This window comes from Mauremys mutica, chromosome 5 (genome assembly GCF_020497125.1).
Source record: "Mauremys mutica isolate MM-2020 ecotype Southern chromosome 5, ASM2049712v1, whole genome shotgun sequence".
NCBI classification, from domain to species: Eukaryota; Metazoa; Chordata; order Testudines; family Geoemydidae; genus Mauremys; species Mauremys mutica.
The window spans coordinates 33,485,007-33,512,284 of NC_059076.1; the positions used below are offsets into that span (position 1 = coordinate 33,485,007).

The 27,278-nt window shown below is 41.8% G+C and overlaps 1 protein-coding gene across 3 annotated transcripts in view; it reads left to right on the forward strand.

Annotated features, from left to right (window-relative positions):
- ELOVL6 (ELOVL fatty acid elongase 6) overlaps window positions 1–18,498 on the forward strand; it is a 131,978-nt gene extending 113,480 nt beyond the window's left edge. For all 3 annotated transcript variants that reach the window (XM_045018842.1, XM_045018843.1, XM_045018844.1), the window contains 2 exons: window positions 6,586–6,737; window positions 12,025–18,498. In XM_045018842.1, coding sequence (XP_044874777.1) covers window positions 6,586–6,737; window positions 12,025–12,449 — 577 coding nt within the window. In that variant the 3' untranslated portion in view covers window positions 12,450–18,498. The remainder of the gene's footprint in view (window positions 1–6,585; window positions 6,738–12,024) is intronic.
- The last annotated feature ends 8,780 nt before the right edge of the window (window positions 18,499–27,278 follow it).

Consider the following 27,278-nt stretch of genomic DNA (forward strand, 5'->3'; position numbering starts at 1 on the left):
TGTTATGTGCTCAAAAAAAATTTAGGAACTGACCTAGAGACATTTCTACCTGACTCAACATATTTCACCTGTAAATCTTCTAATTATAAAAAACTGTGGCCTCAATTCTTTTATTTATTGGGATACACCAAAAGAGGCTGAAGGCTGCTGAAGCTTCAAACTTTGCATGGATGTTGATCTCAATTAGGGGCATGTGCTCTTTTAAGTATGATATTTCTTTGTTTTGGATTTTAACTATGAAACATGCTCGGTAGAAAATCTGGCTAACTCTACACATGTGCACTTCAACAGAAACTCACTGCTGATACATGGGCAGTTCAAGGAATAAACACTTCTTTATAAATACGTCAAGGCAGAATTAAGGCTCCCCAATTCTCAGGGGTAGGCCAGCCCCACAATGGTTGCAGCTCTGAATTCTGCCATTGGATTTTTAATGGGCCCTACGAGTCCCCTAAAACTCTTTCCCCACCCCGACGTGCTCCCTATATCTAGGGTGACCAGATGTCCCAATTTGATAGGGACCGTCCCGATTTTTGGGTCTTTTTCTTATATAGGCTTCTATTACCCCCCACCTCCTATCCTGATTTTTCACATTTGCTGTCTGGTCACCCTGCCTATACCTGTTAAGAGATATCCTGACTTCCAGGAGGGTGATAAAGCCAGTGGTATGTTATGTCCAGCGCTATATTTTGTTACATATTAATTCTTGTAAAAAGACACGTTATAAAGAAAAAGAGGGAAACTACAAGGGTGTGTTTGCTGGAGTTTTTTAAACTTGTGGCAGGAAGCCAGGTTGGAGCCATTTCCAGGGGAGGCTCCAGGCACCAGCACAGCAAGCACGTGCCTGGGGCAGTAAGCCGCGGGGGGGGAGGCGGCCTGCTGGTCGCCGTGAGGGTGGCAGTCAGGCAGCCTTTGGCGGCATCTCTACGGGAGGTCCGCCGGTCCCACGGTTTCGGCAGCAATTTGGCGGCAGGCACGCTGAAGGTGCAGGATCGGTGGCCCTCCTGCAGAAATGCCGCCGAATCTGCATGACTGGGGCAGACCTCCCGCAGAAACGCTGCCAAAGGCTGGCTGCCTGCCGTGCTTGAGGCAGCAAAAAACATAGAGCCACCCCTGGCCATTTCTAAGCAAAAGATCTACAGTGAAACTCAGTGAGACTGAGTAGCTTTAGGGATAATACTGTTATCCTCATTGTAATGAAGCTCCCTCCTGAGTGTTAGGAGAAGGTGACTTTCTCTGAATCTTTACCATAGTCACATGACAGCCTTCTCTTCCCCCCAGTTCTTCCCATGGATGTTCCCAGGGAAGGGAGTGACACCCAAACTGCAAGTCTGGAATAGCTTGGCTTTTCCTGGAATTAGTGGTTCAAAGCTCACCCTTTTGTTCTAACCCAGACTTAGTGTGGGTTGGCGGATGTGAGAAGATGAATTTGTGATGAGATCTTACAAGCCAAGCTCCTCTCTGTTCTGGGTTTAAGTATCCCATATGTATAAGCAGAGTTTTGCCTGAAGTCTTTGGCCAGAATTTCTCTGCCTTTATGTTTGTGCAGTATGCTGTGATCCAATTGGCTGCACTTCATTAGTGCCATATGTACATAGTTAGTAAAGCATGGTGGGATCCTTTGGAATAAGAGACACTGTGTACATGCAAAACACAAAGATCTGGACACAGTGTGCATGTGTAACACATAGCTATTTCATTTTAAATTTAGCAGAACCATACGCAGAATTCTTACGGATTCCAGTATGGTGCCATCTTCAGGTAGGCCTGCAGACACAAACCTATGCCTTTGTTTTCTTTCTGTTTTTAAAGAACAGCCATAGTGCTATGTTTGTGCTGCCTGATAGGAGGAACTGTTTGACTTATGGGCTGATGTTTTCTGTTCTGAGATGTGCATGTTATTCAGAGCCAGAAAATGGGCTTTGTCTCTAGATCTGTGAGCAGAAAATAAAATATATATCAAATATTCCAGGTAGAACAACACACACAGTACTGATGCTGCAGCGAGCTAAACAAGAAAATTGGATATTTTTGGATAGTTCTAAAGAGCTGAAATAAGACCACATTCTCTGCTCAGCACTGCAGTGGCAATGTTTTAGTATATGTAGTAGTGTTTGTCAGATGCTTTCATATCTATGTAGCATGGACACCGAAAGTTAATTCAGCCCTGCAGAAGCAGGTTCAATTCCCATTATTATGGTTGTGTGGAAAGAACGTTGTCTAGTGGTTAAATCAGCAACGTCAGAGTCAGGATTCCTAGAGATCATTCCTAGCTCCTATCTCTAACTTGCTTTTTGACCTTAGTCCCATCACTTAACTGCCCTGTGTCTCAATTTCCCCCATCTCCAAAATGGGGCGATGATGCTGCCCACTCAAAAGTCTCATGGTCTTAAGCCATGTTTTAAAATGTTTTGAGTCTCATGTTAAAAGGAGAAAGTAAGTGAAGAGTATTATTTTTATATTAGCAGTTATTTACCTGTCCATAACATGATCAAAACATATCAGTTGGATGCTTGTTAGCCTACTCGAGAAGGCACAGCCGGAAGGGAAAGAAATGCAGGCCATTTTTTAGTTGAACAGACGCGAAAGCAGTATTTACCAGTGCAGTATGTCTTTGATAGATCTCTTCATTTGGAATGGCTGTAACTTTTCAGTAGTTACCTTCACTCTAGAATCCCAGCTGACTCCCACTCGCCAGACTGCTTTGGTAGGCAGTGCGTTTTAATGCCTCACAATAGTGACAGTACAGACCAGGGCCTGGGCAAAATGAAGCCGAAGTGATTTACTGAGCAAGCAGTCCCATCACCCTCCTGCACATCGTTTCTGTGCGAGACATAAATCAGTTGGTAGATCTCACCTCACAGAAGGAACGACACGATTAAAGGCGTGGGGGCACAAAAAGCAGCGCCGTTTCTCTGAGTTCACATGCACTTTGGGGCATTCACTAAACATTACTCTGTCTGGTAACCTCGGCTTGTCAGCTGGATAGAGTTTAGGCACGCAGCACACCCCAATATATCAGTTCAATGTATGTATTATGCTGAAGGTAATGTTGCTTTCGTCTGCCTAATATAAAAGATCACTATGGTTGAGTAAGGAAAACTCTGGGTAGAATACTAATCACAAGTCACTCCCAGTTAGAAACATGGAGGTAGAACAAAGTGTCCAGCCATGGGATTGCTATTACCTAGCTAGGCTTCCAGTAATTGGGAATACATGGACCAACACACACAGATAGTACCAAAGGGAAACCACAGAACAATACTAACAAAAAAGAAATATATAAAGACATATGTGATCTCATCCATGCCAAATTAAGAATTGATCGGTATGCCCTAGGGGCCAGATTTTACTTGGATATAAATCTAAAGTAATTCCTTGGGTTTCCAGATTTACACCACTTTTAGCTCAATCAGAATTTGGTCTGTTATTTTAGACAGACACTATTCTGATCTGAGCTTAAATTCACGATTCAGAAACCTGTTTGATTTGCAAATGTTATTAAAATATGATTCTTTTAAAAGAGCGATGGACATAATGTTGCTTGCAACTATTTTACTTTGTAATAGAGGATATTTCTTTCAGATTTTTTTCTTCCCCGTTTTATTTTCATGTCAGCAAATGCCTCAGTGCTGACATTAGACTGCTTGTTACTGCATATCCAGGACATATTCCGTCTGATCCCACTAATCCCTGCTGTCCCACCCAACTCCTAAATGAAACAACAGCAACATGGCTATCCCAGTCAGCCTGCGGAATTCACTGTGCTGTCTCCTCAGGACTGAGAATAGGAAAGCATAACAGGAGTTGAATACTTACTAGCTGAAAGAAGAGGAGATACAGCAAGGAGCACTCAATTTACATATAGCTGCTTTAAGGTTGCAGTTGTCTGTCTCTGCCAAAGTTAAAGGGCCAGCCCCAGAACGATATGAAAAAAGCATGCTGGGAAAAAGGTTCTACAGGAAGGCAACCCTATACAGAAGAGAGACCGTAGGGTCCAGGTAGATGCTAAGGATGGAGATGTTTTTATACAGCACCTAGCACAATGGGGTCCTGGTCCACGAGTGGGGGTCCTAATAGCTATTGCAGTACAAATGATGATATCACCATCGTATCATACAATGAAGCTTGACCTTTAGAAGAACAGGCTAACTTGTACGTTAATAACACCTGTAGTTCTATATACTAATAGAATACCCAAACCTCATGCTTCAAGATATAAGGTGATCAGTGCAGGAGTCAGCAAGCAACATTTCCCTCCACGTGCAGCACAGGGGAAGAACCCAATACTTGATGCTCCACAGGAAGTTAAAAACCACTGTAATGTCTGGTACAGTGTTCTTGTGCAATGCTGTATATGGCGGTGAGGATGGTGTTTTGCTGGCCAGCAATGATCAGTTTACACATACCTGTTAATGCTGTAGGTCTAGAAGTCAAGGGACTTTATATAAATGATATAAAGATCTAGATTAATAGATTCACAGGTTTTAAGGCCAGAAGGGGCCATTATAATCATGTAGCCTGACCTTCTGTGTAACACAGGTCATAGAAACTCAACTAGTAATTTCTGCCTGAAGCCTATAACTTCTGTTTGAGCTCAAGCATATCTCTGGCAAGATACAGTCTTGATTTAAAGCCTGCAAGTGATGGAGAATCCACCACAACTCTAGGTGAGCGGTCCCAATGGCTGATTACCCACACTGTTAAAAATGTGCACCGTATTTCCTCTTTCTTTGCATAGGTGATTAATATGTATTGCCTATATGCATACATTTCCACAGTCAAATCCATCACATCAACCCTCTTACTGTCACATGGCTGTCCATGACAGGGGACCATGAGCTGAGTGGAAGACATGGGATAGGTGGTGAATGAAGGGCAGTGATGGGTCACACGGATGAGAGACAGTGGAGGAGGTGATGGGGGCAGTGACACAGCAGTGATGGGGGCACAATGATAGGAGACTGGAGGAGGTGATGGGAGGCTCTGGTGGGTCACAGTAATGGGGGCAGTGAAGGGGCATGGAGATGCAGAGAAGTGATGGAGTTGGTGATGTGGAGCAGTGATGGGGCAATATCACAAACCAGTGAGTGGGAACAGTGGTGCAGGGCACTGGGAATGGGGCATAGGGATGGAGGAGGCGATGCAGGGCAACATGATGCGAGGGAGGCAGCGGGGATGCGATGCTGGGAAGGGATGAGTCACAGTGATGAGGGAGGTGATGCGGGACAGTTAAACTGAGCAGCGATGGGGCATGGTGCTGTGGGACAACGATGGACCTCAGGGATGTGGGGAGGTGATGAAGGCCGTGCTGGCACACAGCAATGTGAGGTGATGTTGGCTGAAGTGATGCAAGGCAGCGTTGATTGAGGTGATGCGGGGTAGTGGTGGGCCACAGTGATCCAGTGTGGTGAATTCTGTATGCCTGAGTGTTCAGATGGTGAAAGGCCTGAACTTTTTTCAGGTTACTTAAAGTTCCTCAAAGTATGGACTTCAGAAATGCTAGTGAAACCACTCAATTAACCAGTATGCATGAGTGCTCTTGTAACTTAGCAAGCAGAGTGAGAACGAAGCCTTTCAGTTTCTCTCCACATTCAGTTATCAAGCTGGAGTGTAATGCATCCAGAATGGCCTTTCATCCTTCTGGTTACTGAGCCAACAGCTAGGGGTTGCAAAGTGGAGACCTGCTCAGCTACTAGATGATGGTACAGCTGGTGTTGCTGAAGTGAAGCTGTTTCAATAGTGCCACCTGTATGCCAGTTGTAATCTAAAATGAGCTCCTCCATCGATGACACTAATTAACACCATAATGTACATCCTAATATACCTCATTGACAGAACACAACATATCTGGCTATCCAAACAAGTTTAAGGAAATAAGGGTGATTTGTGCATCTCATGAAATGAATTTGTCTAGTGCTAGTTTGTCAGTTCCTCTGTTAGTAATGAGTTAAGAGCAAACAATGTGCCAGGTGATGTCTGAGACACAAAATGAAGCCAGCCAGGGCCTCTACCAAAAGCGTTTACAAGCTTAAGCTCCTTTCTTGAAGCAGGTTCCCCACTGAAGTCAGTGGAGTTCTGGCTGGGTACAGGATTCCACCTGGATGAAACTCATTGCAGGACTGGGGCACAGAAAACAGATGACAGAACACACTGAGAAACTCAGGGGAGGGAGTTAATAAAAAATGCAAGCTGCTATTAAACTCACCGCTGGTGGACTGTGCAGTTTCCCAGCCAGCAAGATCAAACTTCTGCAGGTTGCACACTCAGAGTTAAAGGAGACATTCCCATCTACTCTTGACACCTGAAGTAGCATTTCCCTAGGACCGAAAGAAGGGAACTGACATGACTGTACCAGATATTTCAGTCCAATAAAACACCCATATTCTCCACTCACTCTAGAAATTCATATTCACTTCTTGAAGGCAGTGAAGTTACTCTAGCTATACACCTGAATCAATATTTGGCCCCAACCTGCTAATAATTAAGACCATTGCTAGCTTTTTACTATAATGATTTGAAGTGATTAAGTTTAGCTATTAAGTAACTACTGAATGTTCTTTATTTTCTCTTTCTTTTCTGAAGTATATTTGGTGCTGTTCGAACTGGTGCTTATATGCTGTACATTCTGATGACCAAAGGCCTGAAGCAGTCAGTGTGTGACCAGAGTTTTTACAATGGACCTGTCAGCAAATTCTGGGCTTACGCGTTTGTGCTAAGCAAAGCACCCGAACTAGGTGAGTACCCCTGCTCTCGTTTTTATTTAATGTGCACATTTGGGGCAAAAGAGTTTATGCAGAAAACATGCAGACCATTCAGTGGTGCTGAAAACCGCTTTTCAGGCTTGTAAATAAAAAAGCCAAACCAAAACCGCCCCATATTCCTCAGTCGCTAAGCTTTACGCTCAATTGAACTAAGATTAGAGCAATGAAAAGTTGAATAAGATGACTCCCAAACTCCTCAGGTCAATTCACCTTAATTTTTAGCAGGTTTGATTCAGTTTAGGCGAGCTTGGGTTTTTGCTTAGTTAACTCATGCCCCTGGGTTAACCCGTGGCATTTAGCACAGCTCTGAGTTGGGGACATTAAAGAACCACATGAAGCCCACGCATTGTGCCCCTCCCGTAGCTCCCCAGTACTCCTGGGATGGTACAGCCTGCTCGTTCCCAGTGCACCCAGCTAACGCCACAGGCCAATCTAGAGGGCAAGTAGGCTCATGGCCCTGTACCTCCCAACCCCCTCTCTGGGGCACAGTGTTCTACTAGACGCAATGGATGGAGCAGTCTCTGTGCTCCTCCAAGCACAGGGGACCTTATTTCTCCTTGACTTTTTTGGAGGGTGTGGAAGGAGACAGAGAGACCTTTTGTGCCCTTGTTTTCCTCACTATTTCTACACACCTATGCTAGGGTTAGGGACAACCTAACCCCTATTAGCAGTTCATAGTGGAAGTGAGAGTTACCTAGTGTTATCTGCTAGATTGGGGGCAGTCTGTCACCTGTTGATTAAGGAAAATATTCATGCTGGGGCAATCTCTTCTCCCATAGAAGGTGACTGACAGTGTCAAATAAGCCCACGTTGTATTGTTTTTCATTTCTCTCTTCATAGGATCCCTTGTTTCTCCTCTCACCTTATATAGAGATAAATAAGCCTTTATCTAATGGTTATACCAGCCAGGGCATTGGAAACTTCATTCCTTTATTTTAATGATCATATACACAGACCTCCTGCAAAATAGTTGGGCCCTGACCCCTATTTCTAAATTTAGTATTTGTTAAATTTGTTAGCTCAGCAGTGCTGGACCATGAAGTGCTCTCTCAGATATAGTGCAGGCACTGGCAATGCAAGCTTCCCCATACTACCCTGCTAATATACCCCAAGCCTGATCTAGACAGGTGACATATAGGAATGATACTGTAGGTCTCTCTTCGGTCTTTGGTCTCTTCTGAGATAGGTGCTAGTTAGTGTTTGTGGTTTTGGTGATGTGGGCACCTAGTGACCATCAACTCATTGAACATAACTAAAAATTAATTGTTTTTGGGTAGTCTGCTACCAACTAGAGTTGGATATCAGCCACTGAGCTAGTGCCTATGGCTTCTTGACTGAAATTGAACAACCAACATACAGATATACTTAAGGTCTGATACATCCTCTGCTATGAGCTTTTCACCAGTAAAATGGCATTAACCTCAATGGAGTTACTCTTATATCAGCGTAAGTGAAGGCAGAATCCGCCTCATACTCCTGATGCAATTTGTTCAGAATAAAAATAAAGTTTAATAGAAATTCCCAAAATGTGCAACCAGAACAAATTATCCAGCCTGGAGTATAAGGAGAAGAAGCGGTTGACTGCTCCATATGGCCATGGGAAGCCACCCTAAAAGCCACCTAGGATCAGTAGAAATTGGGGGTTGGGGAAGGAACCAAAGATGTCCCATCTAGAAATAGCAGTGCTTTTAGGTCCAGGTTCCTGGGGCTATTCAACTTTGTGCAGCTGGTAGCTCAGGAACATACATATTAGTCAGCAGGTCAAGAAAACCTGATGTAACCCATTGTTCAGTGCCCCCACTCTGTGTTGTCTGCACCAGAGATGAATCTGTTACAGCTTTCAGCCAGGGTCCTTAAACTCAAGCTGTTGAGGTTCACGGTTAAGCTCTGTAGGTCACAGGTTCAATAACCAAAAATAGACATCACACTGACTGTATCTAGTGTCAAGGGAAAGTTGCAGCCTCGGGCTTATCACTGTACTTTGACTGATTACATGGGGACAGGTCCTGAACCCAGTATAGAGCAATACACTAGGTTCCTCCATAACCTTATCTAGGCCTGTTCCATAAATAACCACAAAAAGAAATCACTGTCAGACTGTACAGGGTGCCCCATGTCTGAAGCAGTCAGTCATTACAGATAAACATTAATAGAGTGATTTGCAGAGTGACTCAACATCTGCCTTATTGTATATAAATCTGGAAGCCACACACAACAGCATCAAGCTATGGAAGCAAGAGGCTTCAGGTCCCATTCTACCTCAGTTCTGTTTTATTTGTCCTTATTTTGTGTGTGTACACACAGGAACATTGTGTTTCCCCCTACCCTAAACATATCAGAAACCTAGTTGGCAGTTTGCTTCTTGCAGACAGAAAATAAACACCTTTCCCATAGTATTGTAGTTCTTCCACCCACCCTCCTATTGGATGCATATTTTGTAAATGGTTTTCTCTCCAGCATTTTTTGTAAGGCTATAAAGAATATACTTGTTAGAGTATGTTTAGTACCCAGCCTGTATGTTTGCTGCTCATAGGACTTAGTAGTATGAGAGAGAATGGTCTTAATACAAAGTAGGGGACAATGATTCAGCAGCCCCCCAGTTCACTACTGAGGCTGCAGGTTACTGAAACCTCACAGAGCAGCAGAATTCACTAGATACAGATAAACAGCAGGAATAGGTTTGTATTTCAGCAGCAAACTCAGTTCAGTGGATTTCAGATTAGCAATTTATCAGCACATGAGAGAAGAAGACACACAGCCCCCTTCATGCTGTTTCAGACTCTTTGGTTTCTTACTGTTTGAATTACATGAAAACTCACTTAGATTTGGTTTTGTTAAAATTAGGAACTATCTGCTAGAAATGTAGATTCTAACCAATGTGACTCGGCATTCCTGCAGCTAATGAAGCAAACAGAAGCGTGCATAACTGTAGCATTAGTATGTAAGGCATAGATTTAGTTCCATCCCCTCACTAACGTTCATCTTTTTTCCAATGATATATGCACATATAAACACACTTTGTGGTTCATGCTTTACACTCCCCACCCCCCCATAAATCACTGTCTATAAGAAGAGCATATGCATATAAATAAAATAATTAAGATCAATGCAGTAGTGGCAAACAGCAGGAAGAGAGGAAAAAAAGAGTAAGTGGAATGAAGACTAAAACACATTTCTGCAGCAATAGCATGAGAATTTGGAAGAAAGGGATATGAGGTATTTCAGAATTACCCCATTTTCTCTCTAAAACCAGGAAGTGTTTACACATGCACTCCCTCTCCAGTGGTACAGGTTACATATACAGTAGCATTTTGCATAGTAGTAAGTGAATGCAGGTGTTTCAGGCTGATTTGCATAAATATCAAGCATTCAGATACTTATTCATACTGTATGATGCTGTCACACTAGTCAGTCAATCCAGAATGACTCCATTGCCATTAATGGAGCTACTGAGAACAACATTTATTGACCCAAGTCTTAAAAAATGAGTTCAAACTCTCATGAGAGCAGGTTCTCCCTTGAGATGTCCGGTACTTCCTGCTTCAGTTTGGCTAGAAACAGCAGAGGACTTTTTTTTTTTTACGATTTCCATTATTTAGTACTTTTAGTCAAGCCACAACCAGGAAGTGCAGAAATGTGGGGAAATGACAACCAATGGCAGAAAAAAAGTCCCAGAAACTTTTCAAAACCTCAGACATGGTTGGGTGCGAGCTCTGAGTGAAGTGTCAGTGGAAGGTGCAACCAAGATTCTCAAATGTAATTAGTGATTTGGCTCAGGTTTTTGAGGCATCTTAGATGTACCTTATTAACAGAAATTGCTGAGCACCTGCCCCTGAAAATCAGCCCCGTTGCAGGTGTCCCAAGTTGGGCAGCCAAAAAACTGAGGACTCAAAGTCACTCAGCATTTTGAAAAACTTGACTGTATTCATTGTTTTATGTTATATTCCCTCCACCTTCCCAACCACTACAGTCCCTTTAACAATACCGTCAGTTAGGTTAAAAAAATCCTGCTTTCATGGATGGAAAAACCTAAAGCCTTTTGCAGAGAGACTCACTTTCTTCGTTTGTTAATGAACTTTGTGTAGATCAACAGTGAACGATTTGACAATAGTTTGCTCAAGTTATAATATTCTTCATACAAACTCTGAAGACACGTATATTAAACAGATTTCTTAAAGAGTTACACAGACACAGAACTTTGCTAGAGAAACATTTTTAGTATAGTCCCTCCTGCTCCTATTTATATTAACACTGAGTACCACAGATGACTAGATATTTATTGGTGAGAACACAATGGCACACCAAACTCTTCCCTGAGTTACCCATGACTGTCACTGCTTTGTGTAACTCCACAGAGCCTGATTCTGCTCTCACCCCACTGTAATTCCACTGGCAAACAGACACAGGAAAGGACGGGTCCATAAGGAGTTTTCTTCACTTTGTCCTATATGCCAGGATCCAGTGATACAAAATCTTTGTGCTCTGTGATTGAAATTTTCAAACCTGGGGGGTAGGGCCGTCTACATTTGGGCACTTAAATCCATATTTAGGCACCTAGTAAAAACTGGCTGAGCAGCTACCACTCATTGACTTTCATGTGAGCAGGGGTTGGAAATCAGATACTTTCATTCATGTGCCTTAGGGGTCTAATTTTAGGCACCTAGGTTTGAAAATGTTGACTTGAATTTTTGCCATATAACCTCAGGGACAACACATAGTCAGTCTTACCTTACTATAATTAGCTTTTGGTTTGTTAAACGTGGTTTCCTGGTGTCTGTTAAATACCACTGTTTCCTGAAGTTGCATCAGACAAATGGACATTGCTTGTACTCAGAACGTCAAAACACAAGTCAAAAATACAGTGCTTACGAGAGACTTTCACAGATTGCCTCCTGAGCAGAGAATGTCTCTAAATTAAGCAGTAGCATTTTAAAATAGCAGTTAGCCATGTCACAAAGATTGGATCCTATGTTCTTTTCAAAGAAAGACCCCACCAGTGCAGACAGTGTTTGGACCTGGAGTTTTGGTTCCCCATCATAAAGATAACGGGACACTTGTAAAATCTGGCTCTGGACATACATACAGAAGTAGTTTCTAAACTCCAATAAAGTTATGGGGTGTTTAGATCTGAGGTTTTTATCAATGCCCCAAAACTTTACAATCTAAATAACTTCCCACCATTTTAAACCTGGCAGAACATAAGAATTACAAAGTAGTTTGATTTGTTTCTGATATTTCCCCCCTGTCTTTTCTCTTACAGGAGATACAATATTCATTATTCTTAGAAAACAGAAGCTCATCTTCCTGCACTGGTACCACCACATTACGGTGCTGCTTTATTCTTGGTACTCTTACAAGGACATGGTGGCTGGCGGTGGCTGGTTTATGACCATGAACTATGGGGTCCACGCCGTTATGTACTCTTACTATGCCTTGCGGGCTGCTGGCTTCAGAGTCTCACGCAAGTTTGCCATGTTCATCACCTTATCACAGATCACTCAGATGTTGATTGGTTGTGTAGTTAATTATCTGGTCTTCTCCTGGATGCAGCAGGGGCAGTGCCACTCCCATGTTCAGAACATCATCTGGTCTTCTCTCATGTACCTCAGCTACTTCGTGTTATTCTGCCATTTCTTCTTTGAGGCCTACGTCGGCAAAACCAGAAAAGCAAGGAAGGCTGACTAGTGGTATAAACAAGACAGAAGCCATAGCTCAGGGTCATCAAGAAAAACAAAATAAAAACAAACAAAAGAAAATGGCACAAGGAAACATGTATGGTGCAGCTAAAACTCAGCAGCTTAGGGACAGCTAGGTTGGTTTAAACCAGTAAGTTTATGATCCTATCATGGTGAGGACTCACTGAATTCTACTCCATCTCAAAGGACTGCTGAGGAAAGACATCTTCCTTCTTGTACCTGTCAGCTCTGAAAAAGGAAGGAAAATAACATTTTGTGGGGAAAAAAATAAGCGTTGTTCTTCCCCAAAGATGGAAGAAAGACTTTTATTAAAAACAAATTATTTCTATATCCTTTCTAATCTTTTTTCTGCATTAAATTTGAACAAAACAAAGCAGAGAGCAAACTGTTTGTGTCTATGATACCAGTACAGTTACAAAATTAAAAACTTTATCCTAAAGGGTTGACATGTTTACCCCCAAAATGAAAAGTGAATGCTATCTTGAATGTTTATTATGGAACATCATTGAACTCCATTCCAGTAGTGAATGTAGTGGATAAAAGATTGATTTCTCCATTCTGTACTATGCTGTGCATGCAGATCTGGTATGAAACATCAGTGCTTTGAGCAGGCAGGGGGGACCAGTAATTTTACAAGATTTTACTGTGATGAGATGTGCTGTTGCAATACATATCATATCTCAGAGAGTGCTTTTTCCAAGTGCATCAAAGTCAAGGAATTTCTGCAGCAGAATAATACAGAGGGTTAAATCAATCTCTGTTAAATTACCTAGGGCTAGCAACAGAGCAGTGGAGGGGGAGGGGGAGGGAGAGAACCCCCAGATATTTTTAACAATTATCTGTGAGTCTCAGACTAATTAGCAGTATAATAGAAGTTGAAGAAAATGAAAGTGGGGAGGAATCAGAAGAAAATCTAGATAGCTAGAGATAGGCACTCTCTCTATCTACAGAATAGAGCCCTGTGGTGCAGCACATATTTTATATTTTTGTGAACTTCGGAAAAAGATATCTGCAACCTTAATAGCATTCGGCAGGACTGTATGTGACATTGGGTAACACTGTGTTTCTGCATTTGCTTCATGAGCAGTGCAAAGATGTTTAAAGTGCCCTCCTCTGGTCATGTGGAGATACTACAACAAAACATACTTGGAATAGTTTTTCTTGAGACTTCTATAGAAAAATTCGTCTAAATGAAATAATTTTGCTGCAACAGCTTAACTCTAATGTCCGGAGAGAATTATCCTTAATTAAGAACAATCTGTACTGTAGCATCCTGCTGACCACTTAAGAAGACATCCTGTTCTCAAGTCAGCTACAGATAGAAGAAAAGGTATTTCACTCTGAACCTCAGAGAGAGTTAGTTGATAAGAGCCATATTCTTTCAAAGAAAAGTAGATTGCATTATCTGTAATATTTCAGTCCTTACAAAGCCAAATAAAATGTGTACAAGTTCCTAGTATTTAAAAAAAGCAAGTATGTAAACTTGATGTTAAATGTGTTAATGTAGTATTCTAAATTGTATCAGTTTGTTAGTTTAACTAAACAATTAGAAGAACTAGATGAACAGAATAGGGGTTGCTGTTCTGCATAGAATATACACAACTACACCCATATACACGTTATGTGACTTGTCAACAAGAAAAAAATCCAGTGGAAGAGAATCACATTTTCTGGCTAATGCAAAAGTTGTCATTATCTTTCTTGCTTTAATTTGAGATTGTACAGTACAAAGTATTATTATTATTATTATTTTGGCTTTAATTGTGCTGACATTCATAAAAACAGAGCTGCTTAATATCCTATTAGAGACAAGAAGGGCTTTCAGTGTCTCATTATGTGAAGAAGAAAAAAAATAAAGTTACATTCCGTATTATGTGAATGCTTTTAAAAGAATCAGAAAGTCCTTGGGGGCCTACCCATAACTATAACAAGCAGAAAAACAAGTTTACATGTGTGTTACTTACGTTATTGATGTTCTGGCCTTATTTTATGGTACACAACCAACAGCAAAATGTGATATTCAGTAATGAAGATGACGTGAGCTTAAATGATAGAACTACTGTATAAGCGCTATTAGACAAAAAGAATTAAACATGTAAACGATGGTATTTCACAAATTTGGAAGTAGATAATTATAATGCACAATAAGCTGTTTTCTCCTGCTTAACTTTTGCCGGGGCTTAAAGGTAGCAGTAACTGAAGAGAAGAAAAATAATTAAGGATGAAAAAGACAAAATTAAACTTGAATTCAGTCAGAACAGAAGCATCAGTAACAAGCCAACGATTGTGCCATTCAGATGTTCAGTTCTGTGTTTCTGTGGTCTCTAATCATTTCTATGCAGGCTGAAATAAAAAGATGAAAGTGACCCACATGTGTTTTGAAATTAGGGGTGAAATCCTGACTCCACTGAAATCAATGGGAGTTTTGCCATTGACTTGAATGAGGCTAACATTTTCACCCTATAATGCTACTTCTTTTATCTGAGTAATGGGGAAAAAATGCATTCATTTTAATTTATTTTATGTTTATTTAAAGGCTCAGTAAACCTTAGAAATGAGAAGCTAGACCATAGGTAGGTAAAGTATTGTGGGCTAATTTCAGTGGTATAACAGAGAGGAAATAATACAGTAGACTTTTTTAAAACAATTATTTCTGTGCAGTATTTTCAAAAAATACTGTATATGTTACACATTTTGTTTAATTTGTCAAGATGAAAAACAAATGATACTGTATTAAAAATGTAGGACGAGATTGAAATCCTGGGAGTTTTGCCATTGACTTAAACAAAACCAGAATTTCACGCACTGAGTAATACTTTACTCCACTACGAATACATCTGCAGAGCAAATAAAGTTGCGAGTATAGGATGGGTAGGCATACCCATGCTAGCTGGATTAAAGCTAGCGTGAGTAACAGGAGTGAAGATGTGGTAGCAAGGAGTTCAGCATGGGCTAGTAATCCAAGTACATACCGAGGTCCCCAAAGTCAATGGGAGCTCAACTACAGAGTAAAGTCTTCATGCAAATAAATAGGGCTACTCGGATAAGAACTACTTATTAATGGATTGCAGGATCAGAATCGTATTCGGCAGTATATTTGTGTAAATTGACGGCTGCACTGAAAATTGAACGGTCATTTGCTTTATCTGATGCCATACCATGGACTCATTTACTTATGTCCTATTTATATTGCAGTACTGTACAGTAGAATTTTTACTGATGAAGTTTCACTGGATTCAAATGTGATAGTCTCAATTCCTTTAAATTAGATTAAGTCCAAATACAAAAAAATTTTGTTTTTATATTTTTAGTTTCAAAAAAGCACACATCCCCTTCAGGCCCCTGTCATTTAACCCAATAACATTAGGGTTAAACCTATGGGGCTTCAGTCCTGGTGTAATTCCACTGAAGTTTATGCAGTATTGCCAATCCAAATTGTTCAAAATTCATGAGTCAGGCCCTAAAAATCATGATTTAAAAATAATAAGTGTTGGGTTTATTTTTCTTTGCCTTCAGCATTTTGAGCCTTAGGGGTGCGGTCACAGTTTCAACCTCTATTCTACAAACATGAGGGCTAGAGACTTATCTTTTTTCAATGAAAGCTAAGACTCTGTTGTGGTCACATGACTCCAGGAGCTCAGACTGTAAGAAAAACTCTTAAGTATTGTAAACCTAGGATAAAATAATGACAGTTGGCAGCACAGTTCATGGGATTCGTTTGGCCTTGTGAAGTCAAGGAAGTTACACAAATTATGAATTCAGCCCACTGGGGCCCAATTCTGTTCTGATTTACACAAGTATAAATCCAGTATGAGTTCACTGGAGTCAGTGGAGTTACTCTAGATTTACACTCATGAAGCTAAGAGCAGAATTTGGTTCTTGCTGAGCAGTGAAATTGTATAGTGACTATTTAAAGAAAATATTTTCAACTGGTTAATAAAAATGTCAAAAAAGTAGGGTAAGTCTGAAAGCTCTTTAAGTTGTGCCTGTGGGAAAATAACCCATGCTTACAAACATTTGTACATCAGAGTCACAAATGATTTGTGTCCAATCTCCCAGATAGCGCATAAGAGTGACTGGATGCAAAGGAGAGCTACTCCCATGGAGCCCAACCAGGAGAATGTCACGGTAAACTAACAACTGTTTTTACCTTACAAAATAAGGACACAGCCATGCAAATGGAATACAGTCAACAAGCAACCTGAGTAGTTGGAATCATGGATTAGGATGTATGTTACAGTAGATATGACAAGGCAATCCTGTCCTGTTTTCCAAGAGATGATAGTTACTGATAAAAGCCATTTACAAATCAGGGTGCTTAGGATATTAGATGTGAGAGGTTAAAATGTGGATTAGGAACCTTTCTAAAAATTAGTCTAATGTAAATGGGTTGTATCCTATATAGCTTATACTACCGTGGCTGGTGGAAAATGGTCTGTCCCTACACATTTTGTTGAGTAGTTAATTGCACAGTGGCTCCTTGGTCCCACTCAAGTGTTTGACAACTTCAGAATTTTTCTATGATTTGTTTGACCCTGAAGACTTGATTTCCATATGTTTCTTCTCTCTCATAACATTAAGTCTTGGGAGAATATATCAGTTGACAAACGCTTAAGTGAGCTAAACTCCTATTGTATTCAGGTAATCAATTTTATGTAACAGACTGTGTAAAACTCAAATGATTGTAACTATGAAAACAGCAGCCTTTGTGGGCAGGTGCCAGATATAGTATGTTAGTGCACTGTGATGTATCAAAACAAGTTAATTGTTTGCTTTCTGTCCTGTATTTCAGAACCACTTATAACAGTATAATATATTTATATACAAATAAATATAGGTATACTTTATGTATAGTAATAAACTGGCTTTGATAGAGGAAGCAATTTGAATAGATGATGATGAGCTCCAGCATTGGTGTGATGTCTCTCTCCTTCAGGGCCTGATTTGAAGCCCATTGAAGTGGCTGGAAAGACATCCATTGACTTCAGTGGGCTTTGGGTCAGGCCTTTACAGTCCAATCCTACAATGTGATAAAAGACCTAAATCCTGCTAAGTTCAATGGGTGTTGAGGTTCCTCAGCACATCACAGGCCCTGAAGACACAAGTCATTAATCCTTAGCCACATTACCCTCCCTAAATGAACTGCAGAGTTTATAAGGAGAAATCGTCAATATTTTTCTGTTATTTTATTTCTATATATCTTATGTTCATTTAATTAAAGACAAAAGACCCATATCCTGCAACTGGATTCTTGCCCATGCAGAGCTCCACCAAAGTCACTGTGGCTGTACATGGGCAGAGAGGGCTTTACGCACTCGGAACTAGTTGCAGGATCAGCACCTGTGGGAGCCAAAACTGCCTAGCAGGTTTCAAGATAATCAGCTATACCAAGTTAGATCAGCTTTGCAGAGTGACAAGTATCAGAGGGGTAGCCGTGTTAGTCTGGATCTGTAAAAGCAGCAAAGAATCCTGTGGCACCTTATAGACTAACAGACGTTTTGGAGCATGAGCTTTCGTGGGTGAATACCCACTTCGTTGCCACAGGACTCTTTGCTGCTTTTGCAGAGTGAGTTCTGCAGCTTGGGAGCTAATGGGCCTTTCCTAAAATGACAGTATCTCAGTGGAATGCTGCATTTTGCCAACTCGATGTGTTTGAATCTCTTTCCTATTGGACATACAGCAGTATTCCCCTTACATAATGATATTCCTGAGAGGTCCCACTTCTTCCTAATCCTGGGCAGCTTCAAATAGGCCCATCTGCCAAAAAACAAATCCACCCACCCCACAGCTCTGATTGACTTTTCTGCTTTCTCAAAAGCCAATATACCTTTTAGGCTTCTTGGAGTATTAAACCTCAAGCTAGATTGCTATTCAGATAAGATTAAATGTGTACAATAACTAGGAGAGAATAATAAGAGAAATATCTTTATTTTGCCATTTTCAAATGGATATTTCACTACATAAAAGGAATTTTATTTTTATTTTTGGGAGGGATATTGCTATTCGAAATAAAATTTTAACTTTTGGTTCAAAATAAATTATTTTTCTGTGTTTTATTTTCTTATATTATCTCTTGGGGTAATAACTCTGTCATGTGTGGTTATAGGGTGACATAGGCAATTCTTTGGCCATCAAACTATGGTGTTCCTATTGTATCTCACTTCATGCCCCACCCCCACTATGATTTTTATACACACACACAAGTATCTTTATTCATTCCGAGTATATAATGTGTGTACATTTTAAATGTGCATAAAAGGAATTTTTACTGGTAATGGGTTTCAAAAGGATCATAATCTTTTGATTTTAACTTTGGAAAAGCTCTATTCATCATGTTTATATTACATTAAAGGCTGGATTTAGGGGCGAGTGACCCAGGCGACTGCCTGGGGACCCGGGCTCAGGGTGCTGTTTTGGTTGTTAGCAACAAAAGGGAAAATAGAATGTTTGAAGTTAAATGTTTCCGGTAGTCTGTATTCAAAAGTTGAACAAATGGAGGGTGGGAGGTGTCGAAGACGCTTCTTGCCTGGGGTGCCATTTGGTCGAAGTCTGGCCCTGTTGCACTCTGAATGGAAAGGTGGAATGCACAGACACAGAAACAGTCCTTTGAGAAACTGTACACCCCTTTGCTTTCATAAAACTGAAAGAGTCACAGTAACTTCTGCTGAAGTTTTCTGAGCAGGTCTCTCCTTTCTTAAAGGGCACGTGGAGTTCTTCCCAACCTCCACGTGCCCTTTAAACCTCTTTAACCATCAAATAGTTTACTCAGTCACGCTGACAGTTCCAGCGGTCTTCCCACAACTTCATTCGTCCCTACACACCACCCAGTATTTTATTCTTCCTACCCCACCCATCCTCAGAAGAGAACTGCTGGCCTACCACATGAGAGTTTCAATAAACAGGCTCCCTTCCCCCCGCCCCCGGTCCAGTTTGGAACAATGCTTCTCTTTTTAACAAAACATTAAACACAACATTGCTTGTTCCAGGCCTCAGTACTGGGAATTGCAGCCTACACTACCACCGACACACTCCACTACTGAAACATGAACACATTCTTCCACAGCCCTACATCAACAAAAACATCCATGTTTTTTAAATTTTGCGGTTAAATCAAAGCCATACTTTAATTTAACTAATTATGCTAAACTTTTAATGTACAAGCATATTATTTTGCTGGACAATAAGCACACTGTGATAGACCCAGGCCAGTTGGGAACAGCAAAGTAGTCGAAGGGAGATATAATGGCCACTGGATAAACAGTTTTCTGTTCCCTGAGTGACCAGAGCAGGGGCTGCTTGACTCCAATTAACCTGCAAAGAGTTTGCTTTCTGTCCTGTAACACTTGACTCCAATTAACCTGCAAAGAGTCAGGTGAGGCTGTTAAGCACCTGACTCTAATTAAGGCCCCTCTGATGCTATAAAAGGGCTCACTCCAGTCAGGCCAAAGGGAGCCAGAGGAGAGGAAGTGTGTGTGAGGAATGGAGCAAGAGGCGTGCAAGAAGCTGAGAGCGAGTAGGCATCCTGTTGGAGGACTGAGGAGTACAAGCGTTATCAGACACCAGGAGGAAGGTCTTGTAGTGAGGACAAAGAAGGTGTTGGGAGGAGGCCATGGGGAAGTAGCTGTTGTGTAACTGTACCAGGAGGCACTCGAGACAGCTGCAGTCCAGCCCTGGGCTGGAACCCGGAGTAGAGGGCAGGCCCGGGTTTCCCCCAAACCTCTGATCAATCATAGGAGGAATTAACCTGGACTGTGGCTTCTACCAGAGGGGAAGGTCTCTGGGCTGGTTCCTGACCCACAGGATGAATCTGTGAGATGAGCAAATCTGCCAATAAGTGCAGGACCCACCAAGGTAGAGGAGGAACTCTGTCACAATACTTAGCTCTTACAGTGCTTCTCGGCTAGTGTTCTCAAAGTACCTTGAAATAGAAGGTAAGCATTGTTGCCCCCATTTCACAGATGCAAAAACTGAGATATAGTGCAGTGAAGCAATGTGCCCAAGGTCACCCAGCAGGTCAGTGACAGAACCAGGAATAGAAACCAGGTGTCCTTAGTAAAGCTTTTGTCACTTGGACTTCTGTGTATGAAAATTCAAGCCAGCAATGTGTTTAATTCTATGTTGATTAAATACAAGAAACTACTGCATCAAGACAATATTTATGTGCTAACAAAATCTCACATAGTGTCCTTAAAAGAGAGGGATGATTATATTCTGCTCTTAACAGACTGTGCTGTGGCCAAGTACTGCAGCCTATGTGGTATGTGAGAGGCCTTTAGGAAATGGGACAACAGTAGAGATGGGCCAAAATGAGAACCTCTTATCTAAGCCCCCTGGAATTTGGGAAGGCAGGGTAGGTTCATACTTGAATACCTCTGTTTACTCTTCCCAACAGCTTTAGATCCAGGGTAGAGCCAAAACCAGTGGGGGTCTTATTTTCTGGGTCACAGGCAGATTTTCCTGCCAAAAATGGAGAAAAACCACCTGGAGAATGGCCAACCTGGTATGTTTTTCACCATCTGAGGCTACCACCACCACCTCCTGAGATTTCAGTGTCAATAATCCTGAACTCTTGACTTCATTCAGCCTTGAACCTGAATTTTGAAATCAAACCCAAACCTAAGCCAGATGCAGAACCAAAAAGCGCTCCCCTTGGGTGCTTTTTCTGAGAACAGACTATACCAGTGGGCCAGCTGGAAGCAGAAATCCTGACACTCTACAGGAAGCAAAAATAGAAAGAAAAAAAGTCTCTTTGGGCAGTTAGATGTACAGTGCTGTATAAAATGCTCAGGCAAACCACTCAAGTTTAATCCTTTGACAAAAAGAATATTTCATAATCTGTACCCACACGTGCACACACCCCGGCAAAGCATTCATTTGACCATTTGTTTGGAAACGGCCAGCAAGAGTTAAAGCTGGAGCAAGATCATCCCTTGGTCAAACCATAGTGCCACTCTGCGTTCCCTTGCTTTTGTAAACTCATCAGATTTATGGGGTCAATTTTCAAAGCAGTACGCAGATTATTCAATACAAAATACAGCTCCTATTCTTGCTGATGGAATTAATTCCCACATCGCAAATGGAAAATGTATCCCTTACAGCTTAGCTTTTGTCTGTTTGTTTAATGATTAGTCTTAACTAATAGTACAAATAGCACAGGACATTTTCCCAAGTGGAATGTGGTTTTTGTCCCCTCAGGTGCAGCAGCAACCATCTTAGCTTTCTTGCACAGTAACTATATCATATTATGTCAGTATTATGCAGAACTCCTAAGTAGTCTGCTAATTAGGCAACGTCCTATTGAAATCCGTGGTGCATTTTTACATTAAATAAGTGACTTTATTCAGTAGAAACTACTCCCTTCTCATTCTACAGCAAAGCCAACTTTTTTTATATACACTACATACTGTGGACACTCTGGCTGTTAGTAACATGTGAGTAGCTTCACTGAATTTAATGGAGTTATTCCAGGATTATGTCAATGTAAGTGAGATCAGACTCTAGTCCAAGCTCTCTTTATGCAATATGAAACAATATTACACTTGCTGTACAAATATAATCTCCATTTCCCCCTACCTTATTTCAATAAGATTTTGTAGAATAAAATTAATGTGATAATCCTGCATAACATTGACTAGAAAAGTATCCTTTAGTTTGCAACACCACCACCAAAATGTCATAATTTACCAAAATCATGTCTGAAAAAATACTAAGCTAAATACAACCACAGTTTTGCAGTGGAGTAAATCAAAACCAACTCTCCAAATATTTTGGCAGACAAGGGAAACATTTCATCCCAGGTGATTAATACGTGGTTAGGCCCTATCACCCTAAAGAGTAAAGTATGAAATGTGTGCATCAAATACATTTTCTTCAGTAACTAACATTTTAGAAGGGTGTACTCCCTGCAGGTGTGCCTTCATAGAGCATACCAGGCTCTCCTCATCTAGCACCCCCTGCAATGGTCTGCCTTTTCTCATGACTCAGCCCTCACCACTTCAAACCCCTCCCCCTAGCTAGGTCCCATCCCTTCTGGGGGAACAAAGTTCAGCAAAAACACAGTGTCTAATCCATTGCCTCGATTTTCAGTGCAGGGGTTCATGCACCTTTTTCTCAGGCCTTCCAACAGTCCATAGCCCCTTATATCAGGGCTTCACAGCACCTTACCAGTGGTTGCCAGGTGAACTCAGACGTACCCTGGGCACCAACTAGGGTTGCCACCTCTGAGGTATATGTGGGATTATTTTAAGACCATAAAATTTGACATCTAAGTCCCTCTCAGATTTCCTGAGACCGCTAGCGGTACAAAGGGGCGCGCCTGGGAAAACCTGGACAGATGGCAACCCTAGCGCCAGCCCCGGGACGCCAAGACAGGCAGTTAAGAGTGATTCTGCCAGACTCCTTGTTGCCACTGCCCTGGACTTCTTCCTATCAATAGGCCTTTCTGACAGCCTCTCCACATTCACCCGTCTTTCAGGGCCAGGACTCCCAGGGCTTCCCCAGAATCCCCTAATAAATCCTAACTCAAAAGGATAAACGTAAACCCACTTCTGCCCTCCTCGAGCTGACCTTTCATCCTTGTGTTCCCTCACTGATAGCCTCCCAGGACTTTCTCCCTAGAAGTACACCTCCTGCCCTACTCTCAGGGTTCACCGCTGGAGCCTGCTGCACCCTCACAGGCTGCTCTGTCTCTCTCCTGGTATCCTGCCAGAGTTTGTTACTCAGCAGCAGATCCCAGGGCCAACTCTCCCCCCAGGCTTCTTTCTTGATACTCCTGGTCTCTCCACTCTCAAATTCAGGGGCGAGACCACAGTGTGTCTTTCTAATGCCTCCCTCTGCTCCAGGCCTCCTGCCTTCAACACACCCACCCAGCTCCTCTCCCAGCTAGGACTCCTTTTTGAGTAGGGCTGGCCCACCCTCCAGGTACAGCCGGAGAGGTTAATGGGCCTCTCTGGCCCACATTAATGCCCAGATGGAATATATACCATATTACAAAATTGTATTATTACTATTAAATAATGTTAATGGTATTAATTATTTAATAGTAATTAGTAAAATTAACATATATAATAGGATTATTCACAACTTTAAAAACATGTAAGTAAAACAATTCAGATGCCCAACAAGTACTATTTTATGTGTAAATATCTTGATTGTTTCAAATGGAATATTAAAGTAACTAGATATAAACCCAAACCACAATCTTTCATGAAAACTCCTTCAACATGGGAGGCAGGGGGGTGTTCAGTTTTAAATAGAGCCAAACCTGCTCTCTGGGTCAGATCCAAAACTGAATGGGCCTGGTTTCTGGTTTCAGATCTTGTGTCACCGAAATCTACCCAAAATAGCTTGTGAGATTTTGGTGCTAACTGAAGACCAAACCCTAGCCCTGATTCAGCCAGAAACTCAGACTCTAGCCTAAAACTAATCTAAATCTGCAGCCCAACACTACTTACTCAACCCAATGAGGTGCATAGTAAGGCCCAGATTTTCAAAAGTGGCTCCAAATTCAAGGTTTTTTTATTTTTGGATTGCCTGATTGTAGAGACGTACGGCCTGATTTTCAAAGGTGAACATGCACAGTTCCAACTGAAGTACATTTTTTCCCCCATAAAAGCCGCTTTATGACCACATTGTCTTGTCTGCCCTAAACTCACAATCTAATGGGCCCTCATACAGTACTTGCTATTCCTGCCCTTTTCTCTCCACCTCTTCTTCCCATCTTGTATCCCTCTCAGTTCTCATTGCAAACAGATTGATAAATTGCTAAGACCCTGACACAGCAAACCAATGCAGTTGATCACACACTTTAACTTTAAGCACACGAGCACTCCCAGTGAAGTAGTTTTATATAAGGCATCAAAACTACAGGCCACATTTGAAAATTTTGGACTTAGCATCTTCTGTGCTGTCCAGTGCAAAACAAATAGGAGATTGCTTTAAAATATGATGCTATGGGAGTCCTTGCAAGTGCCTCTTTCATTTTCAGTGACAGAAGTGAAAAACCCAGGAGAGAAGCACCAGTTTTCCCCTGAGATCTTCCTACTTGGGAATAGTAACCACTGTAAATACCTTTAAATTTGATTTGTTTAAGGCAATTTTTTTTTTGCTAGACTCTGGCAAAAAATATAAAGTGTGTGAAGCAAAGCTGCATTCTTGTTAATAGCTTGTATACCATACAGGGTTTCAGCCCAAAGTGCTTTTATAGAGCCAGTTATTAGACCTGCAAGGTATGGTTTTAAATAGACATTTTGAAAGACCTGGAAGGAATTTACCTTCTCAATCTTATTCTAGCATGTTGTCCAGTGACTATTGTGACTATAAGTATCAGGGGGTAGCTGTGTTAGTCTGTATCCACAAAAACAACAAGGAGTCTGGTGGCACCTTAAAAACTAACAGATTTATTTGGGCACAAGACTTTGTGGGTAAAAAACCACTTCTTCAGATGCATAGAGTGAAAATTACAGATGCAGGCATTATATACTGACACATGAAGAGAAGGGAGTTACCTCACACGCAGAAAACCAGTGTTGACAGGGCCAATTCAATCAGGGTGGATGTAGATCACTCCCAATAATAGATGAGGAGGTGTCAATTCCAGGAGCGGCAAAGCTGCTTTTGTAATGAGCCAGCCACTCCCAGTCCATATTCAAGCCCAAATTAATGGTGTTAAATTTGCAAATGAATTTTAGTTCTGCTGTTTCTCTTTGAAGTCTGTTTCTGAAGGTTTTTTTTGTTCAAGAATAGTTACTTTTAAATCTCAGAGGGGTAGCCGTGTTAGTCTGGTTCTGTAGAAGCAGCAAAGAATCCTGTGGCACCTTATAGACTAACAGACGTTTTGCAGCATGAGCTTTCGTGGGTGAATACCCACTTCTTCGGATGCAAGTCCGAAAGCTCATGCTGCAAAACGTCTGTTAGGCTATAAGGTGCCACAGGATTCTTTGCTGCTTCTACTTTTAAATCTGTTATAGAATGTCCAGGAAGATTGAAGTATTCTCCTACTTGCTTTTGTATAAGTGCACTTGCATGTCCAGGAAGATTGAAGTATTCTCCTACTTGCTTTTGCAAGTGCACTTGCATCCGAAGAAGTGGGTATTCACCCACGAAAGCTCATGCTGCAAAACGTCTGTTAGTCTATAAGGTGCCACAGGATTCTTTGCTGCTTTTACAGAACCAGACTAACACGGCTACCCCTCTGATACTTGCTTTTGTATGTTACCATTCCTGATGTCCGATTTGTGTCCATTTATTCTTTTATGTAAGGACTGTCTGGTTTGGCCAATGTACATGGCAGAGGGACATTGCTGGCACATGTTGGCATATATCACATTAGTAGACATGCAGGTGAATGAGCTCCTGATGGTGTGGCTGATGTGGTTGGTCCTCTGATGGTGTCGCTAGAGTAAATTTGGGGACAGAGAAGGCAATGGAGTTTGTTACAGGGATTGGTTCCTGGATTAGTGTTTCTGTGGTATTGTGTGTAGTTGCTGGTGAGTATTTGTTTCAGGTTGGGGGGCTGTCTGTAAGCAGGGACTGGCCTGCCTCCCAAGGTCTGTGAGAGTGAGGGATCATTTTTTAGGGTAGGTTGAAGATCATTGATAATGTGCTGGAGAGGTTTTAACTGGGGGCTGTACGTGATGGCCGGTGATGTTCTGTTATTTTCCTTGTTGGTCCTGTCCTGTAGTAGGTGATTTCTGGGTACCCATCTCACTCTGTCAATCTGTTTCCTCACTTCCCCAGGTAGGTATTGTAGTTTTAAGAATGCTTGATAAAGATCTTCTAGGTGTTTGTCTCTGTCTAAGGGATTGGAGCAAATGTGGTTGTATCTTAGGAGTTGGCTGTAGACAATGGATCGTCTGATATGTGCTGGATGGAAGCTGGAGGCATGTAGGTAAATATAGCAGTCAGTAGATTTCCAGTATAGGGTGATGTTTATGTGACCATCGCTTATTAGCACTGTAGTATCCAGGAAGTGGATCTCTTGTGTGGACTGGTCCAGGCTGAGGTTGATGGTGGGGTGGAAATTGTTGAAATCCAGGTGGAATTCTTCAAGGGCCTCCTTCCCGTGGGTCCATATGATGAAGATGTCATCAATGTAGCGCAAGTAGAGGAGAGGCGCTAGGAGATAAGAGCTGAGGAAGCGCTGTTCTAAGTCAGCCATAAAAATGTTGGCATACTGTGGGGCCATGCAGGTACCCATAGCAGTGCCACTGACTTGAAGGTATAAGTTGTCCCCAAATCTGAAATGTTTGTGGGTTGAGGACAAAGTCACAAAGCTCAGCCACCAGGTGTGCCGTGGCCTTATCAGGGATACTGTTCTTGACAGCTTGTAGTCCATCCTCATGTGGAATATTGATGTAAAGAGCTTCTACATCCATGGTGGCCAGGATGGTGTTTTCAGGAAGATCACCAATGCATTGTAGTTTCCTCAGGAAGTCGGTGGTGTCTCAAAGATAGCTAGGAGTGCTTGTAGCGTAGGGTCTGAGAAGAGACTTCTAATAGCCAGATAATCCTGCTGTAAGAGTGCCGATGCCTGAGATGAGGGGGTGTCCAGGGTTTCCAGATTTATGGATTTTAGGTAGCAGATAGAATACCCCTGGTTGGGGTTCTGGGGGGGTGTCCGTGTACATTTGTTCCTGTGCTGTAGCAGGGAGTTTCTTGTGCAGATGTTATAGTTTCTTTTGGTACTCCTCAGTGGGATCAGAGGATACTGGCCTGTAGAATGTGGTGGTGGAGAGTTGCATGTGGTGGTGGAGAGTTGCCTATTCATAATCCAGCCTGTTCATTATGACTACAGCACCTCCTTTGTCAGCCATTGATT